We start from the raw sequence: 14,210 nt of genomic DNA, 5'->3' as shown, positions 1-14,210 counted from the left end.
GACCTAAAATAAGCTTAAAATTGTCTTAAGGGAAAATGACTTATTTAACCCCCTTTCTAGACCTCTTTGTATCCAACACAAATGGCTGAGAATTAGTGTATATGGATACCTATGAAGCACGAACTCCGACATAGACACTAAGACAAGACACAGACACTCCAATATCAATAATGCAAAAAATATAGGACACATACAGCAACGCTACATATATGATAATATTTGAGTTTTATTTATCCATATATTATTTAAAGAATTAAAAATATTCTAATCAAAACTAATATCTTTAATTCTTCATCGATAACATTGTTTCAATGCGCATTTAACCATTTTAAATGTGTGTGAGATTTGTTTAAAAAATGTACTTTGTGTTTAAGAAAAGAAAAACATTTTTTATGAAACAATTATTTAAATTGTACAATCGGATCGATTCAAAGATTGTCGAATAAAAAAAATTAGGAACACTTATTTGACTTTTTCGACACTTATTTAACTTTTCTAAACATATCATACAAGTATCATACACTAACACGAGTCGAACACTGCGACACACCTATTCTTTGAGGTGTCCCTATTTCATAAATAAACAAATTAAAATTTTGAATGTTGAGAAGTAATTCAATATGATCCCTCCTAAGTTCAAAATTTAACTAAAAAGATCTATTAATTAATGGAAATGTTTTTGAAAAAATTAAAAATAAATTTATTAATTAAGAGACTAAAATAAAACTATAAATTAAATTAAGGTAGCAAAAGTCTAATTAAATCTATATTTATATTTTAGTATTGCTATTAATAATGAGAAGTAGCATAATTAGTAGTATACAGGCATCTTAGGTATCGATTCTCAGCATCTTTTGTGAGATCCTATGTTCGGTCCCCACTTATGATGTTGCTCTCACTCATTTTTCTCCTCTCCATAAATAAATTCTTCTTTCACCACTCTCACTCACTCACACCCCTCCTATCATCCCTTCATCACCATCAACAATTTCACTGAAGAATAAACAACCTCAACAGAAAAAGAAGAGAGAAATGAACATCTTAGAAGATTCTCCCCTAGAAGCTCTAGCTTTCAACTACTTGAGCTTCGATTTCTTCAACAATCTATGGACCTGGCTCGCCGTCATCTTCTGGAGAATCCGAACTCCCAACCCCGAATTACTACCTCCTTCTACCCATGATGACATGGTTCCGGAGCTTCTGGAGCCTTGTAATGATGATGATAATGTTCTGGCTCGTGTTCATAGTACTGTTGTTTGTAACGGTGCCGTTAACGTTAACGATGTTGGTGGAGTCACGAAGGGAAAGATGAAGTTTACCTCGTACTATTACGAGGATGATGTTGATGTCATTAACAGAAAATGCAACGAGACGTTAACATTAACGGCGGAGTTACGGGAAGACAGAGAAGAAGGATTGGAGTGGTGGGAGAAATTGTTGAAGACGAGAACGGGAGAGAACGAGAATGGATGGTATTCATGTCAGGATTTAACGGCGCTTAACGGCAACGTTGTTAGGTTTTGGGAAGAATCTCTATGGTAGTAAATAGTAATCACTAATTAGATAGATTATTTTAGATGGAGTTATAGAGGAATAAATTGTACTGAGAAATGTAAATATGTTATTATGTGTTAGATTTTATTATCGATAACTTTAATTAATTAATTAAAATAAATATTGAATGAATTATTTATTCTAATTATTGCATTTTATTTAAATAATAAAATTATATCGGATCTTATTGTTATCAACTCTTGATAGGTTGGGTTGTTCTTTCTATAGTTAATTCTTTGAAAGGTATTTATCCTTGTCCTGTTATAGATGAGTAAGTGTATTTATCTTTGAATCAATCGAGTCAACTCTACAATACACCATTTATTGCTACTTAATTATATAAATATTTGTTATACTATCTGTTTATGATTTAGGTGAAATTCATCTATTGGGATAAGAGTTAGATTATATACTTTTATGGTAAGTACATGATATTTACTTTTTTTTTTTTTTTTTTAAATTGTATCATTAAGTTGTTATTCGTAATGTAAAATTAAAGCATGCAACAAGATTAATGTGTATACTTTTAATTTTCTTAATTTTGTATCACAAGTTTATTCATTCGTCAACTTCTGCGTACAGTGAAAAAAGGCTAATTTTGTATTCATTCCCCACTTGTGCATCACGTTCCTAACTTTATGCTACAATACCACTACTTAATGGGATTTGGAGGAAAACTAGGAGAAGTTAACAATAGCTTTGTTACACTTTTTCTACCGGACACACTCTAGATTATTAAGGGTCGAGTTTGAGTAGTAAACTAACCCTGGTTAATTTAGGGTTTGGACTCGAGTGGTAAACAAACTCTTGTTAAAGAATGAAAATTCAAAAAATATTGAATTCGATTTCTGATGGGAATAATGCTTGACATATAATCTCTCAAGTCGAATTCTAGAGGATTTAACTTGACATCCCCACTTAAATCTGACATCTTCCATTTCGTATGAATAGACAATACGCACAAATTTGAATTCTCTAAGGCGATATTAGAAATTCCGTTTCTTCTATCGAAAATTTCAAAATCAGTATGTTTTTTTTTACCGTAATTACTAAATTTGCGTGATTTTGTACCAGAAATTTTAAAATATCCAATATAAAATCACATGGAAATTCCCAAAAATTTCATAATTTCCAATAGTTATAAAACTTTATTTTTTATTGGAAATTTCAGAATTTTCGGTTGTTATAAAAACTTTGTTTTTTATCGGATATTTTAGTATTTTCGGTAGTTATTAAATTTTTTCCCGTCTTTTGCAGTGAAATACAGAGGCGGGGACGACACTATTGTAGGCAGAGCGATAGTTATAGCAGCAGACCAGGTTATGACTGCTGAGGCTGGATCTTCCCAGATACGAGCTGGATGAGTGGTTTCAATCGGTTCACACCAAAAACTTGGCTGAGCAGGGTCAGTTTCGCACACCCAGTAGCACCCGGCGTCGACTGGTTAGATCAGTTGAGCATCTAAGACATGAGGTGACATATGAGGTGGTCCAGCCAGATGTTGCTATTGCAGATGAGGTGGTTGATGAGGTGGTCTAGCCAGATGTTCTTGTTGTTGATCCGATCCCATCTGCTACTGTTGACACCGAGGTTACGACTCATTCTACCGAGTCATTTGTGTACACTAATAGAGGATTCCCTAGAGGTCCCATTGACCGATCGATGCTTACTAAGTATGATGACCATGTGGCGTACCTTCGTATGTTTTGGCTTCAGGAAAGGTATGACGAACTTGTTGTGGCTTGGAGTTATGAGGTTGTCGCTAGGGTGTACATGTTACATCTAGTAGCATGAACTCTCTTTGTGAACAAGTCATGTGTTTATATCGACGCTCGGTACATGTGACTGTTCAGTAGCCACAAGGTTACCAGTTGGGCTTAGGGGTGTGTTGCATTGACCATGTTGTATACAACACATGGAGTGGCGACAATATTTTAGACCAGACAACTTGCTGATTATTTGAGTCTGTTATAGGTATACTTGAAATTATTATTTATTATTGATTTCTTATTTAATTATTACAAATAACATATCTTAATTATTTTTATTGTGTTTGTGTTTTGATATCAATGTTGGATATACGAGCATTTTCCCACCATCTATAATAGGAGGGTGCAACATTCCCTAGTGGGGGGCCCACGGGCGAGGAGATGGAGGGACAATCAGTCACATCCCGTGGTGTTGTTGAGTACATGAGAAGGCTAGATGCGCTGACTATAGATGATGTCATATGGACATCATACACTGATCATAGAGTCCAGTGTGAGTTTGATTTTTCTTCTTTATATTCATGTTATATGCGATGGAAGACCATGGTTGCTAGACACTTGCCTAAGAGGTGTCTGCGACAATATGGTTATGTTCAGAGCATCCCACGACCAGTTCTGGATATACCATCTATGGACATTGATTGGTGGTTTCATAGTAACATTATCAACTCTGGTTGTGCAATTAGAGATCAAGCAGTTACGGTTCAACACCCCTCACAATGTGAAGATGGTTACTTAGAGTGGTACCTCATTGTATCACACCCTCACATCATCCCACCTGTTGAGCATATAGATGATGTTGAGCCTTCTAATGCTAGGGTACCTGTCAATGACTTGTCATCGCCGCCTCCTCCTACAACTGATGTCGATGTCCAGTAGCGCCTCCAGATAATTGCAATTATTATGGATAACCTCATGGATTTGGTAAATCCATATGGCGAGGTTTATACTAGATTATCTTGGGCTACACACATAGGGTATTGGGGACCTATTTAGACATTATTGTTATCTTTATGTATTATTCGTATATTACATGTAACATAACTCCGACATCATCATTAGAATTTTTTATTAGATAATATTTTTGATCTCCCTTTAATGCAACATCAACATAAACTAACATTTGACAATGGAATACATAACCTAAACATAACTTAAATAAAGGATAATAAATAAGAAAACCTAGACACTACCAGATGATTATGGACTTTTCATCATCTTAATTATGTCGTTGACGGACCTTGAAATCTTAGCATCTAACTCGATCGACCAATTTATTAACCTATGAGGAAATGATCTACACATATCCTTCACATCTTCATCGGTATTCAACTCAATAAGGTTGTATTTCACCCTTCTGTCAGTATCAATTCAATCTTCATGAAACTAATTTTTTTTTACCTTTCTGTTTTTGGTATTAGACAACAATTCATTCAACTTGGACGTTAAGATGGCGAGAGATGTGATGTCATCCAGAAGCCTGAACTCTACGGGAGGTGAAACTCAATTGAAGTACACTTTTACCTTAATAAAAAATTTAGGAAGTGATATTTTTTGAGATGTTTTTATCAAACAACATGTGACCCTCCTATTTATACAACTTTGCATTTACTCTATACCACACAAAACTATCAATGCAATCACAACCATCCAAAATTGTCAGCAAAATCCTGAGCGTTTAAAATTTCATTTTGATTGAAATTTCTGGTATAAAATGGTAAGTTTAGAATTTCTGGTATTATTTGTAACTTCCCAAAAATTTCATAAATTCTGGTATACCGTAATTTTACAATACAATATCGAAAATTTAGTTTGTACTAGATATTTTAATTTTGTCTACCGAAAATTTTAAACGAATTCATTTAATTTTTTGAAATTCAACAAGGAAAAGGTGGTGTTTAATGCATAAAATGGACACCATATTTGGAGGATCTAGAGACATGCTAGCAATTGGAAGAAAAAGGTAGTAAAGTTCAAAAAGGAATGACAACAAGAGTTTTCACCGGCGTGAGAGTATCCCTTGCGCCTTACGTGTTTTAAGCATGGGACGTCAAGCTAATGATGGAAAATAAGTGATGGATGGGAGGAAACCCATCATTTATAACCAGTTTTTGTTTTGCAGATTTTACTTTATTTTAAATCAAGACCATCCAAAAGAGGAATTAGCTACTCAAGCAGAACCCTTTCGGTGACGATCTATGTTTGCTTTAATAAACAAGTTTGTAGTTGTTTTTGTTTTTTCAGATTTGCAAGTTTTTCACTTTAGCATTGAACAAATGATCCAAAATAAACTTGATCATCACAATAGCAACTAGAAACTTGAAGGCAAAGGATGAGAAAAGAATCAACGGACTTGTACTCAACCTACAAATACCTCATATAGTAAGGTTTGAGCCAAATAACTTCCATTGTTCACTTTTATTTCTTTATGAGTGTATTCATGTGTTATTATTTTATCTGGTTTGATCTATTTTTGATTAAGTTATCTGGTTTGACCGACACACACTGAGGCAAATTTTTATTTATAACTTTGAGCCTTTCTAAACCACCATGTAGTAATAGGTATATCCGTTGCTAACCACTTTGAGCTTTAGCCTTTCTTTCGGTGATGTAGCCTAAAATTCTTAGCCATATGACTTGAAAGGTCTTTTATTCCCCCCCCCCCCCCCCCCTCTTTGGAGTTAGGTAGAAGTATAGTTCCAAAAGTATATGAAAAAGATTAAGTTTGGAGTTTCTCTTGGAAGTGAGCAAAGTTTTAAGTTTGGGGTTGGGGTACAAGAGAATATTGGCCAAAAATTTCAAAATTTATGAGAAAAAAGAAGTGGAAAATACACTTCTTCAAAAAAAATGAGAAAAGAAAAGAAAAGAATGATAGTATAAGAAGGACAGAAAATCTTTAATACCGTAAAAAAGGAACAAAATGGTATGATGATAGAAGAAGAACTAGGCACCTAACTCCAAAGGTTTAAACCTAATTTCATAAAAATATTAGACCCGAACATAAGCCAAGTTACAACCTGATAAGACCTCTAATGTGTATGTTGTGATTTCTGTGATGAACTCTATTAAAACACGATCAAACTAAGCATGATTGATTGAGAGATCACTGTATCTATTGATTAAGTTAAAGTAAGTTGAGAGACATGTTGAGTAATTGTTTATGTTGAGAACATTTTCCAAATTCGTTGGATAGAAGTTGGAATCTAGAACAATGGTCAAGTATAAGAAATATTTAATTTGGTGATGTTTGATTGTTATTGTGTGACTTGTTGTCTGTTGAAATGTGTAGTTGCAGGCGATTTACTTGAGGACAAGCAACGATTCAAGTTTGGGGTTGTGATGACAGTTCGTTATTCCATATATTTAGTCGAAGAATCGTAGCAAAACAAGTGAAAGATGAGCCAAAATGAAGAAGAAAGACCAAAGAATGATGAAAAAATAGCTAAGTGTGAAGATTGTGGACTTACTGAAAATTTGAGTGAAAAAGGAGAAAAAGAGATGCAGCTTCGGAAATAATCATATGTACCATCGCGCAACATCTCACGCATGATAGGGCCATAAAAGCTACATCGTACGTGTGATGCAATTCATCACACACACGACGGTCACTTTTTCTAGGCTTTTCTGACATGTTCTGATCCATTTTTAAGCCAATAAAAGGGGATTTTCTTCACTTTCACAAGGGTTACGATTTGGAGAGAGCTAATAACAGTCGTTTTTTCTATAGGAATACTTTACAGTCTCAAACACTAAATGGTATCTTAATAGCAGTTGTTCAAAGCATATGAGAGGTGACAAAACATTCTTTTCCACCTTCTTTCCTAAAGAAGAAGTATTTGTCTCATATGGAGATAATAATAAGGGAAGAATACTATGTCTTTGGTACCATATGTAACTTCCCAAATCCAAGGATTTGGGAGGTCCTCTTGGTAAAAAGACTCAATCATAATTTACTTAACATTAGTGAACTATGTGATAAAGGTAACAATAATGTAACATTTGATTCTTCTGGTTGCAGGGTCATAAAGTCAAAATCAAATGAAACCATATCTACCAGCTCAAGAAGTGAAAATACCTACATAGTGAATTTAAACAAAATTCCTTTAAATGATGTGTGTCTTCTAAGTAACGAGGATGAATCTTGGCTATGACATAGGAGAATAGCAAACATCCATATGGACCACTTAAATAAGTTGTTCTGCAAAGATCTTGTAGACAACGTGCCAAAATTGCATTAAAAAACTTAGATTATGTGTTGCATGCCAAAAAGGACGAGTTTAGGCGGAAACATAAGTTTAGGCGAAAATGTATACGCTCTTATCATTGTGGACGAATACTATCGATATAACTGAACAAAATACTTATCTCAGAAAAGAGATGTGTTTGCTGCCTTTCGAAAACTAGCCAAGGTTATCCCGGAAGAAAAAGGAGTAAGCATCACATCTATAAGAAGTGATCATGGGGAGAATTCCAAAATTAAGAATTTGAAAATTTCTACAACGAAAATGGTATTAGGAACACCTTTTCTACTCCATGAACTCCCCAAAAAATGGGGTAGTAGAGAGGAAAAATAGATCTCTAATAGAGCTTGCAAGGACGATGCTCAATGATGTCAATCTTCCTAAATATCTCTAGGTTGGTTCTGTGAATACCGTTGGCTATGTTGTGAATCATGTCCTAATACAACCAATTCTAAAGCGGATGCCCTATGAGCTATACAAAGGAAGAAATTTGAATATCTCTCACCTTAATGTTTTTAGATGCAAAAGTTGTATCCATAATAACTCGAAGGATAACCTTAGAAAATTTGACGCAAGAGTTGATGAAGGCATATTCATATGATATTCCACTTGGATCAAAGCATTTAGAGTCTATAAATTAAGAACCAAAACAACCAAATAATCAATTCATGTTACCTTTGATGAATCTATCTCAAAACTGTAGAAGTAAAAGTTGTTGACTGTGCAGGTATTCTAGAGAAAACAAGTCTGGCAGATGATCAAGAACTGAACCAAGAGCAAATGAAAATCAAGTAATAGAAGAAGAATCTGTTCAAGATCAAACCCCAAACACTCCATAAGAAAATCTAAATCCCCCAAAGTAATGAAGACAAACAAAAGATCATTCCATATAAAATGTTATTGGAGACATATCAAAAGGAGTCACCACTAGAAGATCAATAAAAAAGGTATGTAACTTTTTATCTTTTGTTTCACAAATTGAGCCAAAAGGGAATCAGCAAAGCCATAATCTACAAACATTTGTCCCTTTCTATGTAAGAATAAGAGTTAAATCAATTTGAACGAAACAACGTTTGGGAACTCGTTCCAAAGCTACAACTAATATAGGTGTCATACCCCAAAATTTGCCCGTTGATATTACAAGGCATCTTTCGAGGCATCCCGACTTATTCTGCAAGGCACTGATCTTAAAGGAACAAAAGCCCAGCTCACAACAGACCCAATCCAGAAGAGGCCCAAACTAGCTTGCTCGCTAGGCGAGCAACTCCTTCGCCTAGCGAAGCTCGCAAGTACCAGAATGGTTGGGCTTCATTCTGAGCCCATTAGGTCATAAACTGCATGCTCGCTAGGCGAGCAAATCCTTCGCCTAGCGAACCTTCGCTACAGGCTCGCCTAGCGAAGCTTGCGAATGTTATAATTTTCGGGCTTCAGTCTGAGCCCATTAGGTCACCACTACCACTATAAATACCAGCTCTTCAGCCACGAAAATGGGGGGGCACAAACAGAGAGACCAAGACGGACAGAGAAGGACGGAAACCCTGGCGCAGAAACCCTGCTAACCTAGAGAATTCAGAGTAAGGAACCCTGAAGGCAGCTCATCCGCACCGAAGCTACCGCCGCCCAACTCAATCCGGCATCCAGAGTGATCAACCCCTTTCAACATCGCAATTGCACACAGGTTTGCGTATCACCACTGTTTTACGTTTCCAATCGACATTCTTTACATACATGATGCATTACGATTAAAGTTTTGATATGTAATTTGATTTCACATGTGAATCCAAGTATGTCTGAACATCCTGTATAATTGTCTATGCTATGCCTGTAATCCAATGCCATGAAAGTTCAGGTTTCCGGAGATCATGCTGCCATCAAATCCAAAACCCGTGGCCACTCGCTAGCACATCGCTAAGCGAGCCTGCAGCGAGCATTCGCTGAGCCTTCGCTAGGCGAGGCAGGAGCGAACGAAGCAGTGGCTGTTTTGCTTCTTTGCTGCGGTGCCTTATGTTTGTCCAATCAATATTCATGATAATTCTGCATTATTGGGTCTGATTTAGGGACTGTTATGTTGTGGTGCAATTTCCAATTGTACTTTACTTCGGTACTCTAACCCGTGTGTTGAATTGTGTAAAGGCTACAGATTCTCGAAGAAACGGCTGGCCAAGTGTTCCACCCTATGTGTGGGATACCTTTATGGAAATTCACTCTGGATTACTCAATTAATTTTAATGTAGTGCTTTTAATGTATTATTGTTAATGTATTGATTTTAATGTGGAGATTCATCCTAATTACCTAATTAACTTTAAAATATGGATTTTAAATAAATGACATCGGACCTCTCTTTGTTACCCCACGATTACGTAATACGGTCATGTCCCACGAATATGGGGATACCCTTAGCAAAGACCCTTCGGTTAAATCATCATAAAATAAATCATGGCCCCTCGGATGTTGCCTTCGAAAATACGATTTTGTCCCTCGATGACCCTTCGGTGTAGTCTATGGCTGAATGATGATAGTCCCTTCGAATGCTAAGGTATCCTCACAACTGTTGCCTTCCATGACCAGCCGATGACCCTACGATGACCCTTCTACATCCCAAGGATAAAAACTACTTACTTCTCAATAGTAAGGACAGCTTTACCCTCATAAGGATAGGAAATGCCCATAACGACCTTAGGAAGGTATAACCCTTAATTGCTTATTCATAACCACTTTCAAAACAACTTTCAAAACTAAACAACTTCCCTTTTCAAAACAACTTCCAAAACTAAACGAGATAACCACTTTGTATACATTCATACAAGAATCATTACAAAGTTAAATTCTCCTTTTCAAAACATTTTCTACACATTTTTCAAACACTTGTTCAAACAAGAAAAACATAAATGATTGAGCAATTAAGAGCCCATGGATAACCATGGATACAAAGGGTGCTAACACCTTCCCTTTGTATAATGTACCTCCCGAACTTAAGAATCTAAATTAAGGTCTTTCCTGTTCTTTTCCACCTTTCCTTATGGGATAAAAGAAAAGTCGGTGGCGACTCTTGCTAACCGCGACATTGCGATTAAAAACACAATAAAGTCAGTTCACCGTATGACAGAACTGGCGACTCTGCTGGGGATCATTAAAGAGAGGTCCATCTTAAAAAAAAAAAATCATTTATGTTTTTGGATTGTTCCTTCTTTTAAGGGTATTTTGAGTGAAAGATCCTACACCCGGATCTAGTGTACCTTAGGTAAGTAGCAATAGATCATCGCGACTATCCGGCGTATACTGGAATGGTTAAAATGATGGCTACGGTTAATGTGACACTTTGGATGTCCTGATGCTCCTCATGTTCACTTGAGGAGAAATTTGGCATTCGCGTGTTGTCATCAAAGCATTAACCAGACCTTTAGAACCCTAATTGACTCATCCTAGCCATTAGAAAGTAGTGAGATAACTGGCTTCGGTTCCGACTGAGGTTGGTTGATACTCGATACTACACTCTTTGAGATTGGACTTTAGGGAAGCTTTGGTCAACCACTTGGTGTTGCATTAAAGTGGACTTAAAGAAAGGTCGATGATTTGAGATCCTTCTAGAACCCGGTTACTATTCTAGGACAGGTTGAACCAACCAAACTTCAGTGGGGAGGGTACTTACCTAAAGAACTCATGCAAGCCTTAAAACCTAGGAATGATTGTGTGACTTGTTTATGCTTATTATTTGCATAACATCATAACATCATAACATCATAACAGCATAACATCATTATACTAACCATTTCAAGGACTTAGGAATTTAGCTTTGCTCTGTTAAACAGGTTATGACTTCCAGGAAGACTATCCGGATCAATCTTGTGGCAATCTCTCCTCAACTCAAGGATTTAATGTCAGAACTCCCCGATCACGCTCAGTTCAACAAGAAACATGGTTCTATCCTCAATTTGGTTACCACTGGTTTCAAAGAAGATATGATGAGAGTGCTTTTCCAGTTCTTCGATCCTAAACATCATTGCTTCACTTTCCCAGATTATCAGTTGGTACCCACATTAGAAGAATTCTCCAAGTTGCTTGGGTTACCTATCCTTGATCAAATACCTTTCAGTGGTCTGGAAAAGATTCCGAAGTCTGAAGAGGTTGCCGCAGCTTTACACATGACAAAGTCTGACATTGAAACCAATTGGGTAACGAGAAGTGGAGTTAAGGGTTTACTTGCCAAGTTTCTGATAAATAAGGCCCGAGAATTCTTAAAAGTTATGAATGTCCGTGCTTTCGAAGACATCCTGGCATTGCTAATCTATGGCTTGGTGTTATTCCCTAATCCGGACCAATTCATAGACATGAATGCTATTAAGATATTTCTCACTCATAACCCTGTGCCTACCTTGCTCGGAGATATTTTGCATTCCCTTCACACCCGTACTATGAAGAGACAAGGGACTCTCATGTGCTGCGTACCTTTATTGTCAAGGTGGTTTATTTCGCACCTTCCTCAGTCAGTCTTGAAGAATGATCAAAATCTGAAATGGTCTCAAAGGATAATGGCACTCTCCCATTCAGACATCCGTTGGTGTTCTAATCTCAGAGAAAATGTTATCCTCATCGACCGTTGTGGAGAATTCTCTAACGTACCACTCCTGGGGATAAGAGGAGGTATTACTTATAACCCAGCTTTATCTCTACGTCAGTTTGGGTATGCGCGGAGAGATGGTCCACATGAGGTAATTATTCAAGGCACTGTGTTTGATTATGACGACGACTCTCAAGGTCTCCGCCAAAGGTTTGTACGAGCTTGGGGCATGGTGAAAAGAAGCACTTTAGGACAGAAAAATTCTATTCCTATGGAGCCTTATCTCAGATGGGTACGCGTCAGAGCTCGTGAACTTGTCATGCCATATCTTGCAGTCGGACCATTGATTGTTGAATCAGGGGTCGAAGGAGGTACTTCCCAGATCATTTCTTATCCAGATATGCCTACCGATGTTGAGGAACTAAAGAGATCCTGGATCCAATTGAGAGAGGAGAGGGATACTTTTGAAGCCCAGTTCAATGCAGAAAGGAAGAAAGTACTAGAGCTCACCAACCAGCTTAATGAGGAACGAAGACTCAACGCATATCTTCGCCCAAAAAGAAGCCGTCCCTGGGAGACCTGAGCTTTTATTGTTTTTATTTTTCCTTGTTGTAATGAACATTGATTAAGAAATTAGTAATAGGAGTTCCTCTCTTTTTGGTAGTTTATGCAAAGTTAAATTCCACAAGTCCTTGAAAACATTTCATACATTGCATTGCATAACATAACATTGCATAACAGGTATTCTAAAGGACCATATTCTCACGGTCTGCCTCTTAAACAGAAAAATGGATCTCGAACAAACTGTCAAAGATCTCCAGACTCAGAATGCTCAATTCAAGGAGATGATGCTAAGCTTATCCAAGGGGCAGGAGGAACTGAAGGCTCTTTTGGTCGAAAAGAAGAAGGACAAGAAAGCTGTGAGTTTCATTAACCCGGGAAGAAGGCGTAAAGGACAGGCCGCATGAGTCAAGTTTGGAATCCCGAATGGTCCAGAAGAGGGGGCGGAGAATGATTCAGAGGAAGAGAATGCTGATTTCTCCAACCTTGAGGATGACGATGAAGATTATGAAAATGAACAGTACTCTCCAAGAGATGATAAGTACAAGTTGCTGGAAGAACGTATGCTAGCTATGGAGGGTCAGAAGGCGCCTGGTCTGGATTTCGAAAGTTTGGGTTTGGTCTCCGATGTGACCATTCCTCGCAAATTCAAAATCCCCACTTTCACTAAGTACGATGGTGCGTCCTGTCCTCAGATGCATCTAAGGGCTTATGTGAGAAAGATTCAGCCGCATACCACTGATAGGAAGCTGTGGATCCATTTCTTCCAAGAGAGCCTGTCTGGCACACAGTTGGAATGGTATTATCAGCTCGAGAGCTCTGACATACGCACCTGGACTGATTTAGCAACAGCTTTTTATAAACAGTACCAGTATAATTCGGAGCTAGCGCCTACTCGGCTACAGTTGCAGAATATGGCTATGGGATCTAAAGAAAGCTTCAAAGAGTATGCTCAGAAATGGAGAGATTTGGCCGGCAGGGTCAAACCCCCTATGACTGACCGAGAATTAGTAGACCTGTTCATGGGTACCCTGACTGGCCCATTCTACAGCCATCTGCTGGGAAGTTCTTCATCTGGTTTCACTGAACTTATACTGACAGGTGAACGGGTGGAGAGCGGCATCCGAAGTGGAAAGATACAGGCAGCTACCTCTACAAGCAGCAAAAAGTCCTACCATGGGAAGAATGAATCAAATGCTGTGTACGGTCAAAAGAATCATAATAAGAAAAATGGTGACCATGCCGTTGGAGCAGTGACAATCGCAGCCCCGCCAGCTCAAAACTTCCAGCACAGACAAGACCGACCAAGAAGGCAGTTCACCAAGATCAATATGACCTTGGTTCAGGCACTGCAAAGTATGCTAAAGGAAAACTTAATCACTCTCAGAGGTCCTCCTGCAAATGTCAACACTACTTCGCCTCGTTATAATCCCAATGCCAGGTGTGCATATCACTCCGATAGCCCCGGGCATGATACAAACGATTGTTGGTTGTTGAAGAACAAAATTCAGGATATGATCGACGCT

General features: G+C 37.6%; 2 protein-coding genes across 2 annotated transcripts; both read left to right on the top strand.

Moving 5' to 3' along the window:
- The first annotated feature begins 899 nt into the window (after window positions 1-899).
- On the top strand, window positions 900-1,686 carry LOC127138708 (uncharacterized). The gene has a single exon (XM_051065207.1). The coding sequence runs from the start codon at window positions 1,033-1,035 to the stop codon at window positions 1,540-1,542; it is 510 nt and encodes a 169-aa protein (XP_050921164.1). The 5' UTR covers window positions 900-1,032; the 3' UTR covers window positions 1,543-1,686.
- A 2,018-nt stretch (window positions 1,687-3,704) lies between these two features.
- Window positions 3,705-4,202, top strand: LOC127135886 (uncharacterized). Its single transcript, XM_051062512.1, has one exon. The coding sequence runs from the start codon at window positions 3,705-3,707 to the stop codon at window positions 4,200-4,202; it is 498 nt and encodes a 165-aa protein (XP_050918469.1).
- The last annotated feature ends 10,008 nt before the right edge of the window (window positions 4,203-14,210 follow it).

The sequence above is a fragment of the Lathyrus oleraceus genome, chromosome 4 (genome assembly GCF_024323335.1).
Source record: "Lathyrus oleraceus cultivar Zhongwan6 chromosome 4, CAAS_Psat_ZW6_1.0, whole genome shotgun sequence".
In the NCBI taxonomy this organism is placed as follows: Eukaryota; Viridiplantae; Streptophyta; class Magnoliopsida; order Fabales; family Fabaceae; genus Lathyrus; species Lathyrus oleraceus.
Note: the sequence above shows the minus strand (reverse complement) of the source record. Positions and strands in the feature narration are given on the sequence as shown.